At 57.6% G+C, this 23,404-nt stretch overlaps 1 protein-coding gene across 1 annotated transcript; it reads right to left on the bottom strand.

The window, feature by feature from the left end:
* Window positions 1-22,076: 22,076 nt before the first annotated feature.
* LOC141477983 (olfactory receptor 14J1-like) lies at window positions 22,077-23,015 on the bottom strand. Its single transcript, XM_074167121.1, has one exon. The coding sequence runs from the start codon at window positions 23,013-23,015 to the stop codon at window positions 22,077-22,079; it is 939 nt and encodes a 312-aa protein (XP_074023222.1).
* Between the last annotated feature and the right edge of the window lie 389 nt (window positions 23,016-23,404).

Raw genomic sequence — 23,404 nt, 5'->3', positions numbered from 1 at the left:
CCCTTTGCTGTACCCTCTCCAGCGGTTCCCTGTCCTTCTTGAACTGGGGAGGCCAGAACTAGACCCAGTGCTCCAGATGGGGCCTCCCCAGGGCAGAGCAGAGGGGGAGGATGACCTCCCTCAACCTGCTGGCCACCTGCTGGCTCTTCTTGATGCACCCCAGGATGCCATTGGCCTTCTTGGCCACAAGGGCACATTGCTGGCTCATGGTCATCCTGTTGTCCACCAGGAATCCCAGGTCTTTTTCCACAGAGCTGCTCTCCGGCAGGCCAGCCCCAACCTGTACTGGTGCATGGGGTTACTCCTCCCCAGGTGCAGCACCCTACAGGGTGCCTTTCCCAGTCTATGGGCCAGGAGGTGCAACATCCAAGGGACCAGAGAAGGGCAACGGAGCTGGTGAGGGGTCTGGAGAACAAGTCTTGTGAGGAGAGGCCGAGGGAGCTGGGGGTGTTCAGCCTGGAGAAAAGGAGGCTGAGGGGAGACCTTCTCGCTCTCTCTAAAACTCCCTGAAAGGAGGGGGTAGCCGGGGGGGTTGGGGGGTGTCGGTCTCTTCTCCCAAGTCACAGGCGACGGGACAAGAGGGAATGGCCTCAAGTTGTGCCAGGGGAGGTTCAGATTGGAGATTAGGAGAAATTTTTACACCCAAAGGGTTATTAAGCGTTGGAATGGGCTGCCCAGGGAAGTGGTTGAGGCACCGTGCCTGGAGGGATTTAGAAGGTCGGTTGACATAGTACTTAGGGACATGGTTCGGTGATGGTTTTCTTGTCAGAGTTAGGTGGATGGCTGGACAGCAGGAAGGACAGCGCTTCCTCTGGGACATTTCTCGCAGCCGTTCTGAGGGAGAAAGAAGCGTCGGGCGGACTGAAACCGCAACGAGGGCGTCCCCATCGCCCTCTCCCGCATCCCCTCCTCGCTTTTGCCCCCTTCAGCCAGGCCACAGACCCCCCGGGACCTGTTAAAACGACCCTTTGCCACCACCGTTACTCACTTTCCCTCAGGCCGCCCCTGCGTGCCCTGCCCTTCTACCCCGCCCACCCCTGGCAAGCCCCGCCTCCCATTGGCTCACCCACCACCCTTGTCCCACCCACCCCCCCCCTCTTCGTGCTGCCATTGGGCCAGCGGCTGCACTCACCCCGCCCCCGCGCTCCTGCAGGGAGCTCCTCGGGTGGAGAAAAAGGCAGGAAAAGTGCCCCCCCCGCCTTTCCCCTCAGGGCCACAAAATGGCCGTGCCGCGTGGTTTCAACTGGTAAAACCAAGATACGATCACCCGCAAACCAGCCAAAATAGCCGGTTTTACCAAAAGAAAGGGATTTAAAGCACCTGTGCTGACACTGCCCCTCGTAAGGCGCCACCAGAGCCTTTCCCTCGGGGGGGGAAGAGGTGACAAAATGGCAGCCGCGGCTGAGGCGGCGAACTCCCCTCAGGCAGGCCCTGGGGTATGGGACGAGGGGGAAACCTGCGCCCCGCAACCCCAGGGGGGATTTCACCACCCGCCTGCGCAGCGGAAGACGCCGTGAGGGGGAAGGCGGATAACTTAGGGTGGACACCGTTCTATTTTGGGGGCGTAAAATGGATTTTAGGGAGCAGTGGGACCCTGGGGTGGGGCAGTGGGGATCTGGGGTGCTCTGCGGTTTTGGGTGGGGGGCTTATTTGGTGTCAGGGGGCACATGGGCTGCCCTAGAGGGATGGGGAAGGCTGGGAGGTGGAAATGGTGCGTCCTGAATAATCAGGGGTGCCCTAAATAATGGTTGGTGCCGTAAGTAATGGGGGTGCACCCTCCTCTCTGACTGCCGCCTCCTCCCCCAGCTGAACCCTCCTCACTCCCAGTTTTGGGGTTTACTGAGCCCCTCTGGGAGCCGCTGGAAAAACAGGGTGTACTCCCCAAATGCGGGGGGGTGTCCCACGGCACCACACGGGCAACAAGTGGCACTCTCTGCGGTGCCGTTGGGGTGCCTGTCATGCACCCCCCTGCAATGGGAACTGCTTTCCTCTAGGTCTTGTGTGGTCCATCCACCCTCCGCGTCTCATGGAGTTCTGTGGGCCTGGATTTGGACACGAAATTGAGAACCTGCCCTGAATGCTATAGGGCAACGTGGGGACGAACACTGTAGTCACTGGAGAGCTGGGAAATTCAGGTGATGGAAAAGAGACAGATCAGCTGTCCCTGCGGTTCCTGACAGCGACCGTTCGTGTGAACACCTCTAAAAACGGCCATGGCCATCAGGAGTAGGACAAGGTTCCTTTGGTCTTTATTTGGGCATCAGCTGGCATTTCACTTGGGCAGCTGCTGGCGCTCCAAGGTCCTTTCCACCCAAACCAGTCCATGATTCCATGGTTTTACATCCCCTGCGATGGGAAAGCCCCAGCTCCGTCCCCAGGAGACACCTCCTGACCCCGCCGTCTCTTTACCTCCCCTCTGAGGCCAAAGAAGGTGCCTCCTCAACGTGGGCCATTACAGTTGCCATCATCTTCCTCAGGAGGTCCCTTCCTTTGGCTTCAGGAGGGCCTTTGGGCAAGCGCACAGAGCGGGCAAGCCCGGGTGCAGGGCCCGTGGCCAGCCCTGTCCTCCCCCGTTGCCTCTGAGCTCTGTCTTATGAGGGCCCGTTTCTCCCTCCGGTGATGGCCCAAACACAGTCTCCCTGGCCGACAGCACAGGCAGCAGTGACCCCTCAGACCCCCTCGTGCTCAGGGCACGGTGGCCCCTGTCTCTGCCCACAGAAGGGGCAAACCAGAGGAAAAAGCCCCGAGGCCTGGAGACGTGGGGCCAGAGAGCCTGGCGGCCTGGCCAGCGCTAGCCCACCCCTAGCGACATGGGGACAAAGTGGCCAGCCGGCCTGGCCAGCACAAGCCTAGCCCTGGGGACACTGGGCCAAAGGGCCTGGCCGGCCCGGCCAGCGCTAGCCCAGATCTGGAGGCACAGTGCCCAACTGCGCTCCTGGCCGGAGCTGGGCTCGTGGCCACCAGCCAAAGTCCTGTCCCGCGCTTTCTCCCTGCTCTTGGCCAGGCCGTCCCCAGTCTCCCTCCAGCCCCACGGGGGGATCCAAGGTGCAGAAAAGCGCGTCAGTGGCCACGGGCCACTCCGGGGGGCATCTTGCCCATCTCCTGGCTCCTCTGTGGGTTTCCGCCCCTTTGGGATGTTGTCTCCCACCGAGTCTAAGGAGGGATCCATCCGTTGCCTGACGCCAGCAGGAAGGATGTGTGGCAGTAGCCAGGTGGCCAACACCGGCCCAGCTGGCTACCACCCGCCCCATGGTGGCTGCAAACTTCAAAACCATCCCATCCGGCTGAGTCAGCGCAATCTCCGTCGAGAGGCTGCGACGCGTCTCTCGCCTCCTGCCCGCGCTGAGGCCGGAGAGCCCCAACAGGAGACGGGGGAGCTTTGGGCCACCTCTCCCGGGGACTGGGCAACCTCAAACCGGCTCCGCTCCCAATGGAATCACAAGTCACAAGGCCAGGGAAAAGGGGGACGCTCAAACCAGCGCTGCCCCACCGAGGGTGGGATCCCGCAGGTCCGTGCGTGCCAAGATGCTCCTGTCCTGACCCGGAGGAGGGTTTTTGCAAACGGCGCACTGTTGCGTGAAGAGGCAGCATAGCTTTGGCAGAAAATAAAGCCCCTTTCGTTCTAACACTCCTCACCGAGGTGGGAGGCTAGGGGCGGCTGGGTTTAAATTCTGAGTGATGCCCAATACACCACTATCAGCCCAGTCGCGTTTAATATATTTTAAACTATCACGATTCTGGATACACTGACAGTGGACTGCGCCTTCAGTCTAGTCGTGCTCACGAACCAGCACGGCCGCACTTCAGTGTCTGGTCGCGTTCAGTGAGAAACCCAAACGGCTAGCTACTTAAACAGTGCAGTTTATTTAAGCAGCAGATAAATACACTGTCTGCAAAGCACGGGCAAGTAAAAATATTGTTAATGGTACAAAGTGCGCAACAAAGTTCCAAACAGTACAGCCTGGCTATAAATGTAAAAAGATAACCCTCTAGAGAGATTTCTGAGTTCCCCGAGGAAGCACTCGGCACAGTCTAAGTCTGACCCACAGGCGTCCCTATGGGGGGGAAGAACGGCTCAGCCCCTCGACTGGTCCCGGGAGTCAGAGGCAGTCCCTGATGGGGTCCTGCCTGACTTGTTTACGATGGTGTCTTCCCCAGCATCCCCCCTTTCTCGGGCTATTTTTATACTATTTTTTACCTTCAAGGTGGAGTTTGAGTGAGTCTAGTCATACGTACCTTTATTATGATTGGTGTAAAATCCTCTCGCCTCGCATTTAAAGGTATAGTTTACCAAAACTTCAGGGCGCAGACTCAAGGAGGAGTGGTCGCACCTTGGAGGCGGGCAGCCTTCGGGCTGGAGGTGTGTTTTGGTATTATAATGACATTATAACGAGCAAAGTTCACACAAAGAACAGCATTTCATCAAAATTTGACAGACTGTTGGCTCAGGGTGGCAAGCATGCCGCTTATCAGTTCCATAGGATCAGCTTGTTCCCATTCTGCTGTGTAATCACAGAGCTTGGCCGTGGAATCTTCACTCCACTCCATCCTCCGTGTTGCTTTTGCAAGCAATATTGTTCAGGGAGTCATAGATGTAGCGGATTCCTCGCACACCAGCTGCCGCTGCGTTCCACCCTGGAAACGTTTCGATTTTATACCTTTCCTTAATGTGTGAACAATGCTGTATTTTTAATATAATTGTATTTTAGGAATTATTCCACAACACCCTCGTGTGAATCCTTGTGCAAGCCCCCTCCTGTGCCACCCCTCTAAATCGCCCCCCCCCACCTCCAACCCCCAGCCCTGGATGCACCCTTGTGCGAGCCCTCAGACGAGGTCTTGTGCAAATCCTCTTGCAAATGCTCATGTCCCATCTTCCACCCCCTCCCCACCTCCCAAATCCCTCCCAACCCCTCCCCCATCCTCCAACCCCCCCAAACCCTCCTGCTAACACCCGTGCCAGCCCCCACCCACACACCTTCCCCCTCCCCCAACAGCCCCTCTCCCACTCCCAGCCCCGTGTGAACCCTTGTGCAAACCGTCGTGCAAGGACTTGCGCGAACCATCATCCACCCCCTTCCCCCCACCCTCCAAATCACTCTCAAACCCCTCTCTCACCCCACAGCCCCCCTACGAACCCTTGTGCAAATCCCTGTGCAAACCGTTGTCTGAGGCCCCTCCCACGCCAGCACCCACCTCCTGCCCCCTCCCCCACCCCCAAGCCCCGCCCCCCCAAACCCATCCAGCGAATCCTCATGCGAGGCCTCATGCAAAATCCCAACCCCACGCTGTCATCCCTCTATGAGCCCTCGTGCAAAGTCTTGTGAGAGCCGCCTCCTGCGCCACCCCCCGTCCCACTCGCCCCCTCTCCACCCCAAATATTCTCTTTCCCCACTGCCCCCCCTATCTCCCAGCCGCCTACAAACTCTTGTGCGAATCCTCGTGCAAGGCCTCAGGCAAATTCTCGTGCGAGACCTCATGCAAAATCTCCTCGCGCCCCACCATCCAACCCCCTTCTCCCAGTCCCCAAATCAACCCTAACCCCCTCCCCTGCCCCCCCAACAACCCTCGTGCGAGGCCTGATGAGAATCCCGATGTGAACCCTTGTGTGAGAACCCCTCGTGCAGTAGCACCCCCCCCCCCACTGCAAATCCCCCCTGCACCCCTCCCCCAACCCCAGCCCCCACCGAACCCTGATGCGAATCCTCCTGTCAGTCTCCTCATGTGCCACCCTCCACCCCCCCACCCCTAAACCCCTCTCAACGCCTCCCCCACCCCCCTATGAACCTTGTGCAAATGCTCCTGCAAGATCTGGTGTGAATTCTTGCCATAAGCCTTGTGCAAGCCCCCTCCTGTGCCATCACCCACCCCCGAACCCACCCTCCAACCTTTTCCCCCATTGTGCAAGGTCTCTTGTGAACCCCCTCCTGCCCCACCCCCCATCCCCCTCTCCCCGTCTCTCCCCCCTGCAACAGTCCCCAGATCCCTACAAACTCTCGTGCGAGTCCTCTTGCACGACCTTGTGCATCTCATGCAAGTCCTTGTACCAAATCCCCTGAAGTGCCACCATCCTCCCTCCCCCACCTTCCCACCCCCAAATCCCCCTTCAACGCCCTCCTTCACCCCTCCTCCTCCCCCCCCCCCAAACCCTCGTGAAAAATCCCCCTGCACAAAATCCAAAATCCACCCCCCTCCGCATTCCCTAACCCCTCACAGCTCCCCCCCTGTCCCGCGCTTTCTCCCTGCTCTTGGCCAGGCCGTCCCCAGTCTCCCGGGCTCCCTCCAGCCCCACGGGGGGATCCAAGGTGCAGAAAAGCGCGTCAGTGGCCACGGGCCACTCCGGAGGGCATCTTGCCCATCTCCTGGCTCCTCTGTGGGTTTCCGCCCCTTTGGGATGTTGTCTCCCACCGAGTCTAAGGAGGGATCCATCCGTTGCCTGACGCCAGCAGGAAGGACGTGTGGCAGTAGCCAGGTGGCCAACACCGGCCCAGCTGGCTACCACCCGCCCCATGGTGGCTGCAAACTTCAAAACCATCCCATCCGGCTGAGTCAGCGCAATCTCCGTCGAGAGGCTGCGACGCGTCTCTCGCCTCCTGCCCGCGCTGAGGCCGGAGAGCCCCAACAGGAGACGGGGGAGCTTTGGGCCACCTCTCCCGGGGACTGGGCAACCTCAAACCGGCTCCGCTCCCAATGGAATCACAAGTCACAAGGCCAGGGAAAAGGGGGACGCTCAAACCAGCGCTGCCCCACTGAGGGTGGGATCCCGCAGGTCCGTGCGTGCCAAGATGCTCCTGTCCTGACCCGGAGGAGGATTTTTGCAAACGGCGCACTGTTGCGTGAAGAGGCAGCATAGCTTTGGCAGAAAATAAAGCCCCTTTCGTTCTAACACTCCTCACCGAGGTGGGAGGCTCGGGGCGGCTGGGTTTAAATTCTGAGTGATGCCCAATACGCCACTATCAGCCCAGTCGCGTTTAATATATTTTAAACTATCACGATTCTGGATACACTGACAGTGGACTGCGCCTTCAGTCTAGTCGTGCTCACGAACCAGCACGGCCGCACTTCAGTGTCTGGTCGCGTTCAGTGAGAAACCCAAACGGCTAGCTACTTAAACAGTGCAGTTTATTTAAGCAGCAGATAAATACACTGTCTGCAAAGCACGGGCAAGTAAAAATATTGTTAATGGTACAAAGTGCGCAACAAAGTTCCAAACAGTACAGCCTGGCTATAAATGTAAAAAGATAACCCTCTAGAGAGATTTCTGAGTTCCCCGAGGAAGCACTCGGCACAGTCTAAGTCTGACCCACAGGCGTCCCTATGGGGGGGAAGAACGGCTCAGCCCCTCGACTGGTCCCGGGAGTCAGAGGCAGTCCCTGATGGGGTCCTGCCTGACTTGTTTACGATGGTGTCTTCCCCAGCATCCCCCCTTTCTCGGGCTATTTTTATACTATTTTTTACCTTCAAGGTGGAGTTTGAGTGAGTCTAGTCATACGTACCTTTATTATGATTGGTGTAAAATCCTCTCGCCTCGCATTTAAAGGTATAGTTTACCAAAACTTCAGGGCGCAGACTCAAGGAGGAGTGGTCGCACCTTGGAGGCGGGCAGCCTTCGGGCTGGAGGTGTGTTTTGGTATTATAATGACATTATAACGAGCAAAGTTCACACAAAGAACAGCATTTCATCAAAATTTGACAGACTGTTGGCTCAGGGTGGCAAGCATGCCGCTTATCAGTTCCATAGGATCAGCTTGTTCCCATTCTGCTGTGTAATCACAGAGCTTGGCCGTGGAATCTTCACTCCACTCCATCCTCCGTGTTGCTTTTGCAAGCAATATTGTTCAGGGAGTCATAGATGTAGCGGATTCCTCGCACACCAGCTGCCGCTGCGTTCCACCCTGGAAACGTTTCGATTTTATACCTTTCCTTAATGTGTGAACAATGCTATATATTTCTAATAAAAATTATATTTTAGGAATTATTCCACAGTGCACACACAGAGAGACTTTTCCCCCAAAAAGAGCACTTTTCAGGGCCCTTGTGGCATCTGCTGCGGCTTTGCCAGAGCTCCCTCTTCTCCCGTTCCCGGGGTTCAGCTCGTGGCCGCGACGAGGGAGACGCTTCGGAGCACGGCTGACGTGATACTCCGGGAGCAGGGTCGATGAAGGGCATTGTCGAGGACAAAGATGCCTCATTCTCCTCCAAGGGCCCAAAAAAAGACGTTGTTCCTCCTCCAGGTCACGCTTTCCTGGAGCCCCTTTAGGGAAGGGGCTCTAAGGTCTCCCCGGAGCCTTCTCTTCTGCAGGCTGAATCTCCCCACCTCTCTCAGCCTGTCCTCGCAGCAGAGGGGCTCCAGCCCTCCCAGAATCTCCCTGGCCTCCTCTGGCCCTGCTCCAACAGCTCCTTTTCTTTCTGATGTTGGTGGCCGCAGAGCTGGAGGCAGCACTGGGGTGGGGGGGTCTCCCCAGAGCAGAGCAGAGCAGAGCAGAGGGGCAGAATCCCCGCCTCGCCCTGCTGGCCACGCTGCTGGGGATGCAGGCCAGGATAGCGGGGTTTCTGGGCTGCCAGCGCACGTTGTTGGCTCGTGTGGAGCTTCTCAGCCACCAACACCCCCAAGTCCTTCTCCTCAGGGCTGCTCTCCAGCCGTTCTCCACCCAACCTGTATTTGTGCCTGGGATTGCCGTGACCCAGGGGCAGGACCTTGCACTTGGCCTGCTGGAACTTCATGAGGGTCACAGGAGCCACCTCCATCCTGTCCATGTCCCTCTGGGTCTGGGCAGAGGGTGGAGAAACAGGAGAACTGGCAGACTCATCCCCACAGGACTGCGGGAGAGCTGATCCCACCTCGCTGAGGAGCTGCTGGGACCGTCCCAGAGGCAAAAGGGGCCGAATCTCTCCTGGATCTTCAGGGATAACGTGCTTCCACAGCCAAGGGGCAGGTTTTCACAGCACAGGGGGGGAGTGGCACTGTTTCGGGGGGTGTTCACAGCATGGGGAGGCAGCAGCACTGCTTTGGGGGTGCTCACAGCACGGGGGAGGGGGCATCAGTGGCCCCCTTTTTCCCCCGTCCGTGTTCTCCGAGTGGAGTCCATCTGCGTCGACCCCGCCATCGTCGAGGGGAACACCAAGGTGAGACCCTGGCGGGGGAGAAGCGACACCGAGGTGAGAACCTTGGGGGGGGGGTGCTGATAGGAGTCGCCTCCAGAGACTGAGAGCCTGTGACTTTTCCCCAAGAGCTTTTTCTGTACCGGCCTCTTTGGACAGGTTTCCTAACTGCCTAGCTTCTGCACCATCTAATTCCATGCAACCAGCTGCGTTATCCCAGCATCGGAGCAACCAGGAGACAAGTGTCTCACCGTCATTACGGCTAAAATCCTTCCTTATATTCCGCAAATCCTTCATAGAGAAGGATTTAATAATTATCTCTGTATCTGAGTCCTCCTCCTTTGCCGGCGCAGGAGCCTCTCCCTTGTGGGCTTTAGAAGGACCCTCTTCTGCATCTCCATCAGAAGAGTCCTCCCCCCTGCCGTCTGGCTTTACTTGGTCTTTGTCACAAGGGACAGAGGGCTGAGCTGACCTCCTCCTTTTCCTTCTGGTCACCGGAGCAGCTTGTACCGGTGCCGATGGAGTCTGAGTAGGGTCAGCGTCAGCGCATGTCGCATTTCTGCACCAAGGTTTAAAGAGAAACCACCCCTGCAGCCCATGCAGCAATATCGACGCTCAAATAATGATTTTAAGAACGCAGCTGTCATTCACGCTATCCAAAGGGGCTGCATCCTCTGTCTCTGATGGTGACGATTTCGCCTGAGCAGTAAAGGGTGAAGTAAACATTCCCGAGGTAAAATTGGAAGTATAAGTAGCAACAGAATTCAGTACGGAATGCCCGAGGAATCTCGGTAAAGAAACCAGCCATTCAATCACAGTATGGATCAGGATCAAACACAATATCAGAATACCACGTTTGAACCACCGCGTGCAGACACAAAGAGCAAGTAAATTACACAACACGTAAGGCAAATTCTACAGTGCCGAATCAAGTAACCTGGAAGAAATCCCCATCAAGATACGATACCATATTCCGTCTAAAAACATGATGTGAACCGTCTGTTTTAATCTCTGAGCAAGCTGGAATTCAAACTATTCAGACAATCTACCAGAGCTCTAGTCGTACCACAGTCGAGCCCCACGTTGGGCGCCAATAAATCTGTCGTGGTTTTGACCGGATTGACCAATCAGAACGACAGATGGCCCCTCCCTCCCCCCCCTTAAGGAAAAGAGAGGAGAGGAAGAGATAAAAGAGATTTATGAGTTTAGAAAAAACTAAACTACTTTAATGAAAATATTAATAAATAATGAATTAATGAAGAAGAAGAAGAAGAAAAGAAAAAAGAAGGGAAAAAAAGTACACGGTATATACAAAACCCTATCAAGCTCCCAGGATGACGATCACGTCCCCAGCAGGCACAGGGGAAAGTCCCAGGCTGGACTCGGTGATGGACAGGAGCTGGATTCCGGAGCTGGAGTCAGGAATGCTCGCATCGGGATGAAAGGCAGACGAACAGACAGGGTCCTCCTCGGCCGTCGGCCGTCGAAGGAAGAGGCATTGACCCTCTGATCCCTCAGCTTTTACACTGAGCATGGGGCAGATGGGATGGAATACCCTGTTGGTCAGGTTTGGGTCGCCTGTCCTGTCCGTTCCTCCCTACAGGTGTGACCCCTCTACGCTTTTCCGCTTCCGGCCCTCCAGCGGGGCAAATAACAAATTTACCTGACCTTGGTTGTTATAGCAATACGGATAAGCAAGGGCCTCTCTGCACACCATTCCTTGGTACAATCAGGTCTTATCACTCTGAGAGCGAACAGTTTCTGAACAATATGCTGTTAATTTTCAGAGTTTAGTTGGTTAGAAGAGGCCCAGCTAAGAAGGTAAAATTACTGAACAGAAAATTAGTTCTGTTTTACCTCAAGCCAGGACAGGGTGTCACCCAAAAATCGTGCCCACCCCCACCCCCAACCCCCCCCCCAAAAAATCCATGCAGACACCTGTGTTACCACCAGGACTGTTTTGCTCACGGATCCAAAGCACGGCACCGCCTGGGCTGCTCTGGAGAACATCAGCTCCAGCCCAGCCCAAAGCCGTGCAGTAAAGCCCATCCTGCTCCTGCCGGGAGGGGTGCTTGGGCACACTGGGGGGGCTCTTGCATCCCACAGGCCTTCGATGCCATCTCTTGTCACTGCCCAACCGCAGCCAAGCCCCAGAGCCCACCCGCCCGGACGGGCTCCCAGTGGCAGGGACACGTTGGCGCAGGGGACAGGTGGGATTTTTGGAAACGGACTGGGGAGAAAGCGAGGCATAACTGCTTCCCAGCACAAGAGGGGAACCCTCTCTCCTCTCTCCCCAGCTGTGCCGCCTCCCTGCTGGCGTCATAATGCACCTTCAGGTGACGCCGGCTGATGTCACCGAGGGAGGCCCCACATCCCAAGGGAGGTCTCCCCAGCGCCGTGGCAGGGCCGGCACTTCCCGGCGAGGCTTGGCCACGGCTGGGCACTGCTCCGGGGCTCCCCACGGCGGCCCTTGGGAGCTGCTCCACAGCCGGGAGCGGGGTCGGGAGGCAGCGGGGCTGCGCTGGGGGACCCTCGCTGACAGGCAGAGCAGGGGCACGTCGCAGAGGAGTTTTGGGCGAGGAGCTGCAAGAGCAGCCCTTTCCCTGAGCTGAGGGCAAGCGGGCAAGCGCCATGGAGGGCTGCCACACCGTGGGCATCACCTTGGAGCTGAGCAGCTTGTTCCCCACGCTCCTGTGTCTCTCCACCGAGGGTAAGAGTTTTTTGGGAGCTTCTTCCCGAGGGCTCGCACCGGGGCTCTCCAGTGTCCAGAGCTGCAGCTGCTGGGCTGTGGGGGTGGCTGCACAGGGCTGGGGGCTGCCAGAGCCAGAGCCAGAGCCAGAGCCCTGCCTGAAGGCCCCGGGGACACTGTGGCAACCAGGACTCCCGGGTGGTGATGCTGGGGCTGCCCTCAGCCCCGAGGCTCCTGTGGGAAGGTCTCGGTCCCCTCGCCAGGGAGGCCACCCAGGGCCAGCTTGCCCTGGGAGCTGGTACCTCTTGGGGTTCTGGCCCTGGGACCAAAAGGGGTCCTGGGGACTGAGGTGTCCCCCAGTTCTCACAAGGCTCTCATGAGGCAGCGAGAAATGCCTGTGCTGCAAATCAGCCCTTCACCTGGAACTGCTCTCCTTTGGGAGAACCTCTGTTCCTTCCCACGGGATCCTCACGTGCCACCAAGCCGGCAGATCACCTTGTGGGCTCTGGGGTGCCATCCCTTTCTGGGGGTTCGATGGCCACGGCCCTGGTCCTGAGCCCTTCCCACGTCCCCATTTCTGCTCCAGCCCTGCCCCGGGAGCAGAGTAAGGCTGGCACTCTGAGATTGGGGGGCACAGCCCAGCTCCGCAGCCGCCATGGCGGTGTTTGTCTGGGCTGTTTGTGGATGCCTGTCTCTGTCCCCCTGGGCGAGGAGCTTGTGAGAGGCTGTGAGCTGCCTGGCCCCGAGCCTGACACCTCTTTCCCTTGCTTTCCAGAGATTGTGGCTATCTGGGACGCTGTGTCTGCGTACATCCTGGGACAGCTGAAGCTGGACAAGGTGGGCTGGCGGCTTGCACCCCTTTGCCCTGGAGAGCCTGGGCCCGGGGAGCGCTCCCTCCCTGGGCATCGTGGCAGCACACCAAGACAACCCCGTCTGCTGAGAGCTGCTGCTTGGTCAAGCAGGAGAGAAACCAAGTCCAGACCTTGTCTGAGAAAGCATTCGGCAGACGATAGGGCTTCACCCTTTGCTACGGTCAGAGTGGAGACACCAGGCAGAGAGAGAGGGGCTTACGCTGGGCCAAGGGCCAAGGATAAGCCCCGGGAATCAGTCCCAGGGGTATTCCCTCTGCTGCAAATGCCTGGGATCTTCTCTTGCCAAGGGACGTTAGCAAACGTTTTGAGGAGGGGGAGGAAACAAACGGAGACCTTGGGCCTTTTGCAGAGCTCTCACTTTTCCTGTCTCTGAAGTACTCACTCATCAGCCTTTGTCTTTTTTCCCGGGCAGGGTGTCCTGCTCCCAGGACTCGGGACCTTCGCTCTGGTCCAAGAGCGGTTCCAGGATGAAAGGGAGGTGCTTATGGTTCGAAGACCAGTCTTCCAGCTGGGCATTGATGGGGCGTGTCTGCAGGAGCTCATGTTCCAGACAGTGACTATCCCCGGTGAGAAGGCAGCGGCCAGCCTCCACTTTCCCCCTTCCACGTCTGGGGGCAGCTGCGTGCCCTTTGGAAAGGGCTGGGAGAAGTAGAGAATTGCCTCCAAAGGTCGGGGGACGGCTTGAGCTCCCTCCCCCAGAACAAACCAACCCCTCCCCAAGAACTGTTTTCATAAACGCCCCTTTCTGTGGCGTTCTGTTATGGATCTGACATGGAAATTCAGCCTGCCGTGGCAGTGACGATGTTCCTCCTCCTTGCAGACGATGCCAAGATCAAGCCGTTGAACTACAGGTGGCTCTCGCAAGCCACCTCCTTCCCGCGGCACATGGTGGAGGACTGTGTGCGAGAGACCATACTCTTGTACTCTTTCCAACTGAGGAACAGGCAGCGCCTCTCCTTCACCTTCAAGGACATTGGCGTTCTGTCCTGCCGAGACGATGTCCTGTGCATGCGGTTTTATTACGACTGCGTCACAGGGCTGGAGAGCAAGGCCAGCCGGATCGCGCTGCTTCGCACCGTGAGTGGCTCGGGTTTGGAGGTGTCTTCCGTAGGGAAGCCTACGGAAGGGTGAGCAGCCCCGTCGCCGTTGGCCAGCCTGGACGTGGCCGGCCAGTCAAAGGGCCTTTCCCCACGCTCACCCCCACTGACTTCTGCGTCGGCAGAGAAAGTTTCTGCTGAGGTTCTGGGTCCTTGCCCTACAAAGAGCCTGGCAGCGTTCTATTGCGCAGTCTCCGTGTTTGCTGTGCAGCTTCTCCAGAGCAGAGCAGAGCAAAGCAAGGGCTAGCGTTCGTGGAGGAGGGTTTGGGAGAGGGCTTTGGAGAAGTGGCTTTCTTTTGGAGCAGGAGGCACATCTGCTTCCATGAGGAGCCAAGAGGAAACTGCCTTGGAAAGCTTCTAACAGCTCTGTGCCACTTTGCAGAGGCTGTGGATGCCGGGTGCAGCGATCTCCGGGGGAGCGAGCACCGCTCGGGGGACGCCGACTGCTCCCGACTACGCCTTCCCCAAGTGAGTGCGGTTCCTCTGCAGCCCTCGACCGACTGAGCGGGGGGCTTCCCAGCTCCTGCTCAGGAGCGCGCGCTGTTGGGGCTCGACACTCGGCAGCGAGTCAGGGATCAGTCCTCGAGTGCCTGGCTTCTGGTTCACTGATGCCGAGTTTGGGCTAGGCGTGTATTCTCCTGGAGTGACCGGGCATTGTGATGGTGCTTCTCGCCCCCAGCCCACCGTCACTGCCAGCAGAGAGAACCGGCTGCACGCAGAGAGGACTTGAAGCTACGTTTTGTGGCACTGGGGACAGGTTGCAAATAAGAGCTGTACATGGCCGCAGAGGGAAAGGGATGCCGTGCCTCGCACGACAGCCAGGAGGGAAAAGCGCTGGGGAGAGAGCTGCAGAGGGCCGGGGTCACCCTTCTTCAAGCCTGTGTCATCGTTTGCTTTCCAGGTTTCGGTTCGTTGTGATCAGCAGAGCGGTGGTCAAGGCTCTGGCCACCCAGCAGAGGAAGGCTTCAGAACAGCACAGGATGAGAAGAGGTACGGGAACCGCGTCCCAGCTCTCCGGGGCGAGCCCTTCCCCACGCTGGGTGACCGCAGCCCGGTTCAGACGCGCTCCCCACGGGGCTGCTCTGAAGAGCGTCCTCCTTTCCCAGCTACCGAGGGGCTTCTTGAGAAGGTGCTGCAGAGGCCGAGGAACCTTTCCCTCCCCGTGCTGCCAAGCCAGAGCCCGGGCACAAGGCAGCAAGACATGGGGAAGAAGACTTCTTCCAGGTGAGACCTCCTTGGGTGGGACGAAAGGGATCCCCGAGCCCATGTAGGAGAGACATGCCCTTTGGCCACTCCAGCTGCAGGGACTCGGGAAGGTGCCCGGCACGTGCCCCGCGGTTTTCAGGAGCTTCTTTGCCTCATCCCAGGCCCCTTAGCGGGGAAGGTGGCAGATGCTGGGTGCGCCCCACATCCCTTGGCTTGCCCTTCCAGCAGACCTGAGGGGCAGTCCTCTCTGCCGCGTCTCCATCCCATCCGCCTGATGTGGCTCAGGAAAGGCTCCCCCTTCCCACGGGAAACGGCCTCACCTCCCTTGCCTCTTCTTCTTCCAGCCTGGGGAGCTTTGATCCCAGATGAAAATGGGAGAGCAACCTGCCCCGTGCTCACACCGACTCCTCCTGCTGTCTCTTTGCAGTGTGCTCCCGCCATGTCCAGGCAGCTCCCCCAGCTCGGAGGAGGCCGACAGGCAGGAGCCTGCGCCTCCAGCCAGGCCCACCGCTGCGCTCCCGTCCTCTGAAGGCTGCAGGAGAGCGCTGCAGGTACCTGCTCTGCCTTGCTCTGACTACCGTGCCGCTTGAGACTTGGCAAATCCTCTTTGTGCGGAGAGCCATCCCCAAAGGGTCCCTTGGCCTGTTTTCATTGTCCCCTGTCTGTCCCCTCCTTCACATCTTCTTGGTGAAAAGGAAGGTTCTGCGGACCCTTCCCGCTGGTTATTGCCCCCTGGGTTGTAACGAAACACTTTATTCTGGCCAGGGGCTATGGAGAGCGTCCAGGTCCTTTCTAGGCTGCTGACAGTGGAGGTCTTTGGTCACTCGGCTGCGATTGCCATGAGTGGAGGAGCCTGGCGTGACTCCACGCCCCTGGATCTGTGCGGGGCAAAGCGCTGCCGGCTGAGGCAAGGGGCGCCAACGTGGCTCAGAGCCGAAGGAAGCCCCTCCAGGAGCTGAGACTAATCCTGCCTGCTGCTGCATTTCCATCCTCTCCAGGAGGTCCGGCAGCTGTCTGCAGAGTGGGACCAATCAAAGACCCGGTGGCAAGAGCGGCTGCAGCAAGCTAAGGCAGAAGCGGCGGCGTGGGAAGCCTGGTCTGCAGGGCAGGACCGAGAGCTGCCCCAGGTACGGGCGGCGAGTGACACCGCTGGGAGCAGCAGCCACCCGGGGGGCAGGTCTCCGGGGGTGGGAGCAGGACTGACCCCCGCTGCAGGCCAGGGCTTTGCCCGCTCATCCCCGTGCGGGAGAGATCGGCGGCAGGACGCGAGGGGCGAAAGCAGCCGCCGGCCGTGATGACGGGCACGCGGTGCTGAGTCTCCTGCGCCCAGGTCCTGCTGCGGGCTCCTTTCACGGGAGGTCCTCTGGGAAACGGCACCTCTGTTTGCCGTTTGCTGAGAGCGTCTCCTCCTTGGCAGGCCCTCGGCACTGAAGACGCTTGGACTCCCCACCCTCCAGCCCAGCCCAGGAGAAGGGAGGTCAACTGGAGGTGGAGGAAGGCTGAAAATCCTCTCCCCGCGGAGGAGAGGGCAGCAGCAGCCCAGCGGGAGAGACTGCGGCCTGAGTAAGTGTGCGCCGGCTCTGGCACAGCCTGGAGCAGTCCAGCAGCCGTGACCACACACAGATGTCCAGGTTCCCCGTCCCTGCGTCCTGGGGTGCCATAGGACAGCCTCCGGTGTCTCCTGCCCCGGGCACGACCGGGGTTACCCACACAGCCGAGGCCCAAAACTCACCCGCAGGGTGGGCGCAGGGGCTGGAGCGGGGAGAGGCGGAGGGGTCTCCGGCAGAGGCTGAGGGATGACCTTTCCCTGTTGTCGCAGCCACCTTTCCCCACGAGCCGCCCAGGTCCTCAGAAGGCTGGAGCCGCACCAGACACAGAGGGGCATCTACAAGCACGTCGCTGAGCACCACAGGCGGCGTCAAGAGCAGCAGAGGCAGCTCCCCTGGTAAGTGTCTCCAAAAAGGGATGGTGCCGCCCCCGGCTGCAGGGCCCCTGCCTCCACCGAGGGCAGTCCCGGGGCAAAGAGGGCATTTCTCCCACAGCCCTCGTGAGACAGAAGCAGGTCTTGGAGGCTGGCTTTGGGCTGGAACTCCCTGACACCCAGGGGGGCTGCCTGGGCACCCAGAACCGGCTTTCCACGGGGGATGTAAAAGTCCTGGCTGAAGGCAGAGGGATGGATCCCTCTGATGGAGGGCGCTCTCCTTTCCAAACCAGAGAGCGTGTCCTTCCCTTGCAGAGTCCTGCCCCCAGGGGGGACACGTGTACGGGACACCCAAGGTCTCGGCCCCACCGGACTCAGCCCCAGGCTGACCAGCTGCCCCCGGGACCTTCTCATGGGCCCGGGCATCAGGGGCCTCTCCCACTCCACAGACGCCTCATGGCAAGCAGATCCCAACACAGGTGGCCTGAGCTACGCCTGCAGGATTTCTCTGCCTTCTCCCCGTCCATACGATCAGACCCTTCTCTTTCTTCCTCCCCAGCACCAGATGCTGGAACCGCAGCAGAGGAGAAGGTGCCGGGAGCGGCGGCTGTGGCAGTGGCTCTTAGCCAAGGGCCGGGAGGCCTCTCACCTCAGCTGCGGGCACGCAGCTATCAATACGAAATAAAGAGCTCTGGGGCTGTTCCCAGTTGGACTGACTGGCCTGTGCCTGGCGATGGATGGCTCTGAAGGGATTAGACACACCCCAGGCGTGATGCCAGAACGGCTCGTAGGGGCAGGAGGGAACCAAGTCCACACGTGCCCCACAGCGCCAACACCTGCAGCCCCACTCCTGCAGAATCCTCCCTACGTCCCCGAGCATATGGTGATTTCTCTCCTCTGGTCCCAGGTGGACCAAACCTGTCCGGAGAACAGTTCTCTCTCTTTACTGGAGGTCGAGGTTGAGCGCCAACAGCATGGCCCCTGGAAAACTTTTCACACCATCCTCTAGAGGTCCTTTCCCGTTCTCTGTATCTTTCCTTTTCAAATGGAACTCTAACATCAACAGATCTGCCATAGGAAGCTCTCACACCATACACTGGACCTTGCCTTTGCCTCTTCTTGGATACGGTGGCGATCGCGAATAGGAACGAGACGGGGAACGCCTAAATGACCGAGAGCAGGAGCGAGAGCGGGAAGAACCTGGTCTTGACTTGGAGTAGCTTCGAAATTCCAGAGTGAGACGAAGCGCTATAGGCAGACTTGGGCCTTTAAACAAAGCACAACACAAAAACAATCAATGAAGTTAATTCAAAGCAGTCACTCTCCCTGTGTTTTTTTCTTTCTCCCATATTTGGTTTGGTTGGGTTGTGTTTTCCCTCTCCGTATGCTTATGGCAAAGCTTCTTTCCGCTGCTGACATAACGCCACTGCAAATTGAAGAACCGGAGAGCGTGTGAAAGCTTCTGCTTCTGAGACAGAACCGCTGCTGCTTTGAGCCTGTAAAAGCACAGAGGAAGGGTAGGTTTATTTCCACTCCTTTCTAGCACGTGAACTACCACAGCTACTGACCGATTTAAGGTGGGCCCTGCCGGTACGCGAGCACACACACACGTACGTTTCACTACTCGGCAACCTCACGCGCTGCAAGTCATTTTTGGGGCAGTAAGATGCAAAAAGAGCAAGTCCTTATGGCTACAGGGCACTATCAAACATCAACAAAACACGATTCAGCCCGAAGACAGTAACGCTCCGTTTTAAAAGGCCAGCTGAGTCGATTTAACTTCACCACTCGTTGGCAATTTGTACAGGATGCAAGATACTTGTACGTCAGTCCTACAGACAGGACTAGTTAATCACAGAATCACAGCATGGTAGCGGTTGGAAGGGACCTTCAGAGATCATCCAATCCAAGCCCCTGCCAGAGCAGGGTCACCCAGAGCAGGCTGGACAGGAACCTGTCCCACGGGGGTTTGAAGATCCCCTGGGAGTTTGAGGATCCCCTCTTGTCCTGTCACTGGGCACCACCAAAAAATGGCTGGCCCCATCCTCCTGACACCCACCCTTTAAGTATTTATAGGCGTTGATCAGATCCCCCCTCAGTCTTCTCTTCTCCAGACTAAACAGACCCAAGTCCCTCAGCCTTTTTATCGTAAGAGAGATGTTCTAGGCCCCTCATCATCTTTGTAGCCCCTATGAATACCTCTAACCTTTGCTGCCGCTGTGAACTGCAGGTTCTAAAAGCTTGTCTGTCTTACTGTAGCCAAATCTTCCCTTTACACAACACTTTATGTTATGTTCATATCTATCTTTTTCTTTCTATCTCTGCATCCATCCATCCATCTATCTACCCACCCATCTATCTATCCATCAATCTATCTATATCTAATACAGTTCTCATAAGATTGGCCCTTGTAGAAAGACACATACTTAGCGGATAGTTGCTGAGTGGTGTTGTTTATGGAACTTTATTGTGCTTTGCTTTTCTTTTGTGACAAATAGGAAAGCTCCTCCTGTGGCCGGGTGCGGCCAGTTCCCCGAGGAGAGCTGGTGGAGCTGTAACCTCCAGCTGCGGACCTGAGTGGAGCAGTCTGATGCGAGGAACAGTGATGTAAGTCCCCGGCGGCTAGTGTCAGAAGTAGTGAGGAGCAAGGTTGTCCAGACAGTGGTGGACCTCAAGGGACCGCTTTTTCTACCCCTCCAGACCTCCTGAGGAGACCCTCTGCATCAATATCGACAGCAGAATGCTGCCATCACCTCTTCTCTAAACGGAAAAGTAGTAAAATGTACCCTTTACAATCAAACATCGTTGGTTTAGGTGCACTTTGAAATCTTCCACTGTGAAATGACTCCAATCAGGTGTACAAGTCTTGAAGGCTTGAAGAAAATTGCAGGAAGAGACATAGCTCGTTAGGGCTTTCTGTATTTTAATGAGCCCCACGGTGTATTTGCCCCTCAGTCCACGAACCTCAGTTCCTGAGAGAAGAGCAAACAAAGTGCTCAAGAAATCCAACTGAGAAGAAAAACTCAGAGCACCTGGAAGCATTAATGGGCCCCACTGAGGGCCGTTACTGGCCAAGCCTCCCCAGGGACTCGTTAGAGCAGATCACAGGAGGCCATGATTGCAGGTTGGCAAAGGTGCTGTGCAGGCAGCTCAGATGCTGAGGAACCCCTCGGTTTGTTTGATGGAGCAGAAAGGCCAATCCCTGACCGCCAGGCCCTGGGAAGGCAGTTCCTGCCCCTCAGGTGGGGCTCAGGGCCCTTCCTGGGGTGATCGGGTGTGAGGGGGAGCAAGGCCAAGCGTTCAAGGGCTGGGCAACACCTCCCGGCCTCCCCAAGCAGGGCAAAGGAAGGAATGAAGTCCAGAGCCTCCAAACAAAGTTCCTCCTTTTAGGCCTCGGTGGCAGAGGAAGCTGCCCTAAGCTAAGGGGACAAAGACCTCAGTCCTGTTGGGCCTTGCAGCCTCGCCAGAGCCCTGTGACGTCTCTACTGCAGGTTGTCCTACACCGTCCCACACCTTATCCCTTTCCCCTCAGTCTGTTGGTGTCCATCCTGCTTTCCCACCGGGCTCTCACCCCAGCATTTCTGTATCTTCCCTGATGTCTCTGCATCCTTGCTGGATTTTCGTTGAAACACCGAGGCGTGGGCTGATCCAGACTCCCTGTGGGTGACCTCTAGCACCACAATGCCCCGCTTTGATTGAGATTTCTTTTCCCTCACCTAATTGAAAAAAACAACCTATTGCCCTCCAGATGCCTTCTGCTGGCCTGTCAGAGACACTGCCCGACCTGAGCCTAAAATTGCCCAGCCATGACTCAAGGGCTGACCTACCAGCGAGTGCAGAAAGAAGTGACCTGGCAGCCCCCTTTCCCAGCCACATTCCTGCTGTTGGCCTGTCCCCTCCAGAGACAGCAGTGACCTCACGGACACCTTGGCAGCCATGTGCCTCCTGCTGGCCCACAAGATACTAACCCAACAAGTGCAAGGTCCTGCACCTGGGTCACGGCAATCCCAGGCACAAATACAGGTTGGGTGGAGAACGGCTGGAGAGCAGCCCTGAGGAGAAGGACTTGGGGGTGTTGGTGGCTGAGAAGCTCCACACGAGCCAACAACGTGCGCTGGCAGCCCAGAAACCCCGCTATCCTGGCCTGCATCCCCAGCAGCATGGCCAGCAGGGCGAGGGAGGGGGGGAGGGATTCTGTCCCTCTGCTCCGCGCTGGGGAGACCCCCCCTGGAGTCCTGTGTCCAGCTTTTAGTCCTCAGCACAGGAAGGACATGGACCTGTTGGAGCTGGTCCAGAGGAGGCCCCGGAGATGCTGGGAGGGCTGGAGCCCCTCTGCTGTGAGGACAGGCTGAGAGAGTTGGGGGGGTTCAGCCTGGAGAAGAGGAGGCTCCGGGGAGACCTTAGAGCCCCTTCCAGTCCCTCAAGGGGCTCCAGGAAAGCTGGGGAAGGACTCTTGATCAGTGAGGGGAGCCATGGGATGAGGGGGAAGAGTTTTAACCTGAAAGAGGGGAGATTGAGATGAGATCTGGGAAAGAACTTCTTTGCTGTGAGGGTGGTGAGAGCCTGGCCCAGGTTGCCCAGAGAAGCTGTGGCTGCCCCATCCCTGGAGGGGTTCAAGGCCAGGCTGGAGGGGGCTTGGAGCAACCTGGTGTGGTGGGAGGTGTCCCCAGGGCAGGGCAGGGGGTGGCACTGGGTGGTCTTTAAGGTCCCTTCCAACCCAATCCATTCTATGATTCTATGACAGCCACACTGTAGGACTCTGACCAAGCTCCAAGAGCACTCAGGCCTTACACTCGTGCAAGGGCTCAAAAGGAGAGTGTGGAAGTGAAGACAGAACAACTCAGTGGAGACCAAGCACTGGTGCTCCCTGGCTGTGCTGGGGCTCCTTTCCCCTTCAGCTCCACACACCCCCACTGCCCCTGCAGCTCCAGAGAAGGTCCTGGTGGAAAGATCTCAGACAACCAAGTCAATGAGTGTCCTTTATTTTATTTAAGCACTCAGCGCAGCGCCTCATTTACACAGTCTCTGGGTCACACAGGACAGGCAAGGACCAAGTTAGAAATGGTATGAAAAAAGACATTTTTTTTGTAAACAACTTTCTCGCAAGTATAACACCACCACCCCAAAATACGTGCGAGAGGCTGTGCCTGTAGTGAGATTCATTGTGACTGCTATGGAGATGAAGATGGCTAGTTCATTGCTTTTGAAAAACACCGAGTCATAGTTTTCCTCAGGGCATCCTTGAGCTCCTGGTTCCTCATGCTGTAGATGAGGGGGTTCACTGCCGGAGGAACCACCGAGTACAGCACAGCCACCACCAGGTCTAGGGATGGGGAGGAGATGGAGGGCGGCTTCAGGTAGGCAAACATGCCCGTGGTGACAACCAGAGAGACCACGGCCAGGTGAGGGAGGCACGTGGAAAAGGCTTTGTGCCGTCCCTGCTCAGAGGGGATCCTCAGCACGGCCCTGAAGATCTGCACATAGGACAGCACGATGAAAACAAAACAACCAAATGCTAAACAGACACTAACGACAACAACCCCAACATCCCTGAGGTAGGAGCCTGAGCAGGAGAGCTTGAGGATCTGGGGGATCTCACAGAAGAACTGGTCCAGGGCATTGCCCTGGCAGAGGGGTAGGGAAAATGTACTGACTGTGTGCAGGAGAGCGTCGAGAAACCCACTGCCCCAGGCAGCAGCTGCCATGTGGACACAAGCTCTGCTGCCCAGGAGGGTCCCGTAGTGCAGGGGTTTGCAGATGGCAACGTAGCGGTCGTAGGCCATGATGGTGAGAAGAGAAAACTCTGCTGACATCAGGAAGAGAAAGAAAAAGAGTTGGACAGCACATCCCGTGTGGGAGATGGCCGTGGTGTTCCAGAGGGAACTGGCCATGGATTTGGGGAGAGTGGTGGAGATGGAGCCCAGGTCGAGGAGGGAGAGGTTGAGAAGGAAGAAGTACATGGGGGTGTGGAGGCGGTGGTCACAGGCTATGGCAGTGATGATGAGGCCGTTTCCCAGGAGGGCAGCCAGGTAGATGCCCAGGAAGAGCCAGAAGTGCAAGAGCTGCAGTTCCCGTGTGTCTGCGAATGCCAGGAGGAGGAACACAGTGATGGAGCTGCCATTGGACATTTGCTGCCTCGGGGCATGGGGACCTGTTGTAAGAGGAAAAGTCTGTGACAAGTTCAGGTAGATGTCTATGAGCAAAACGTATTCTGGTTGTCATGGAAACCCCCCAGGTCACCTCTCCCCTTTCAGAAAGACCTTTGGCTGAAGTCTGGTGGGTGCTGGCTGAGGATCCCCCGAGGAGCAGAGGGCTCCGCGGTGGGTTCTGGAGGAGTCAGTCCTGCCCTACAGCAATAGAGATACAGGAACCGGGAGTCATAACAGCTAAAACCCACCTGTGGCATTAGAGGGATTATCAGCTTTGTCACTCCCAAAGGTGACACTCTGCAAGAGCAGAGCTGTGGAGAATTGGGTTTATTTGTTTCTTCTTGCCCCGCCACAGTGAGCGTTATTTT

The sequence above is a fragment of the Numenius arquata genome, unplaced genomic scaffold, assembly GCF_964106895.1.
Source record: "Numenius arquata unplaced genomic scaffold, bNumArq3.hap1.1 HAP1_SCAFFOLD_496, whole genome shotgun sequence".
NCBI classification, from domain to species: Eukaryota; Metazoa; Chordata; class Aves; order Charadriiformes; family Scolopacidae; genus Numenius; species Numenius arquata.
Note: the sequence above shows the minus strand (reverse complement) of the source record. Positions and strands in the feature narration are given on the sequence as shown.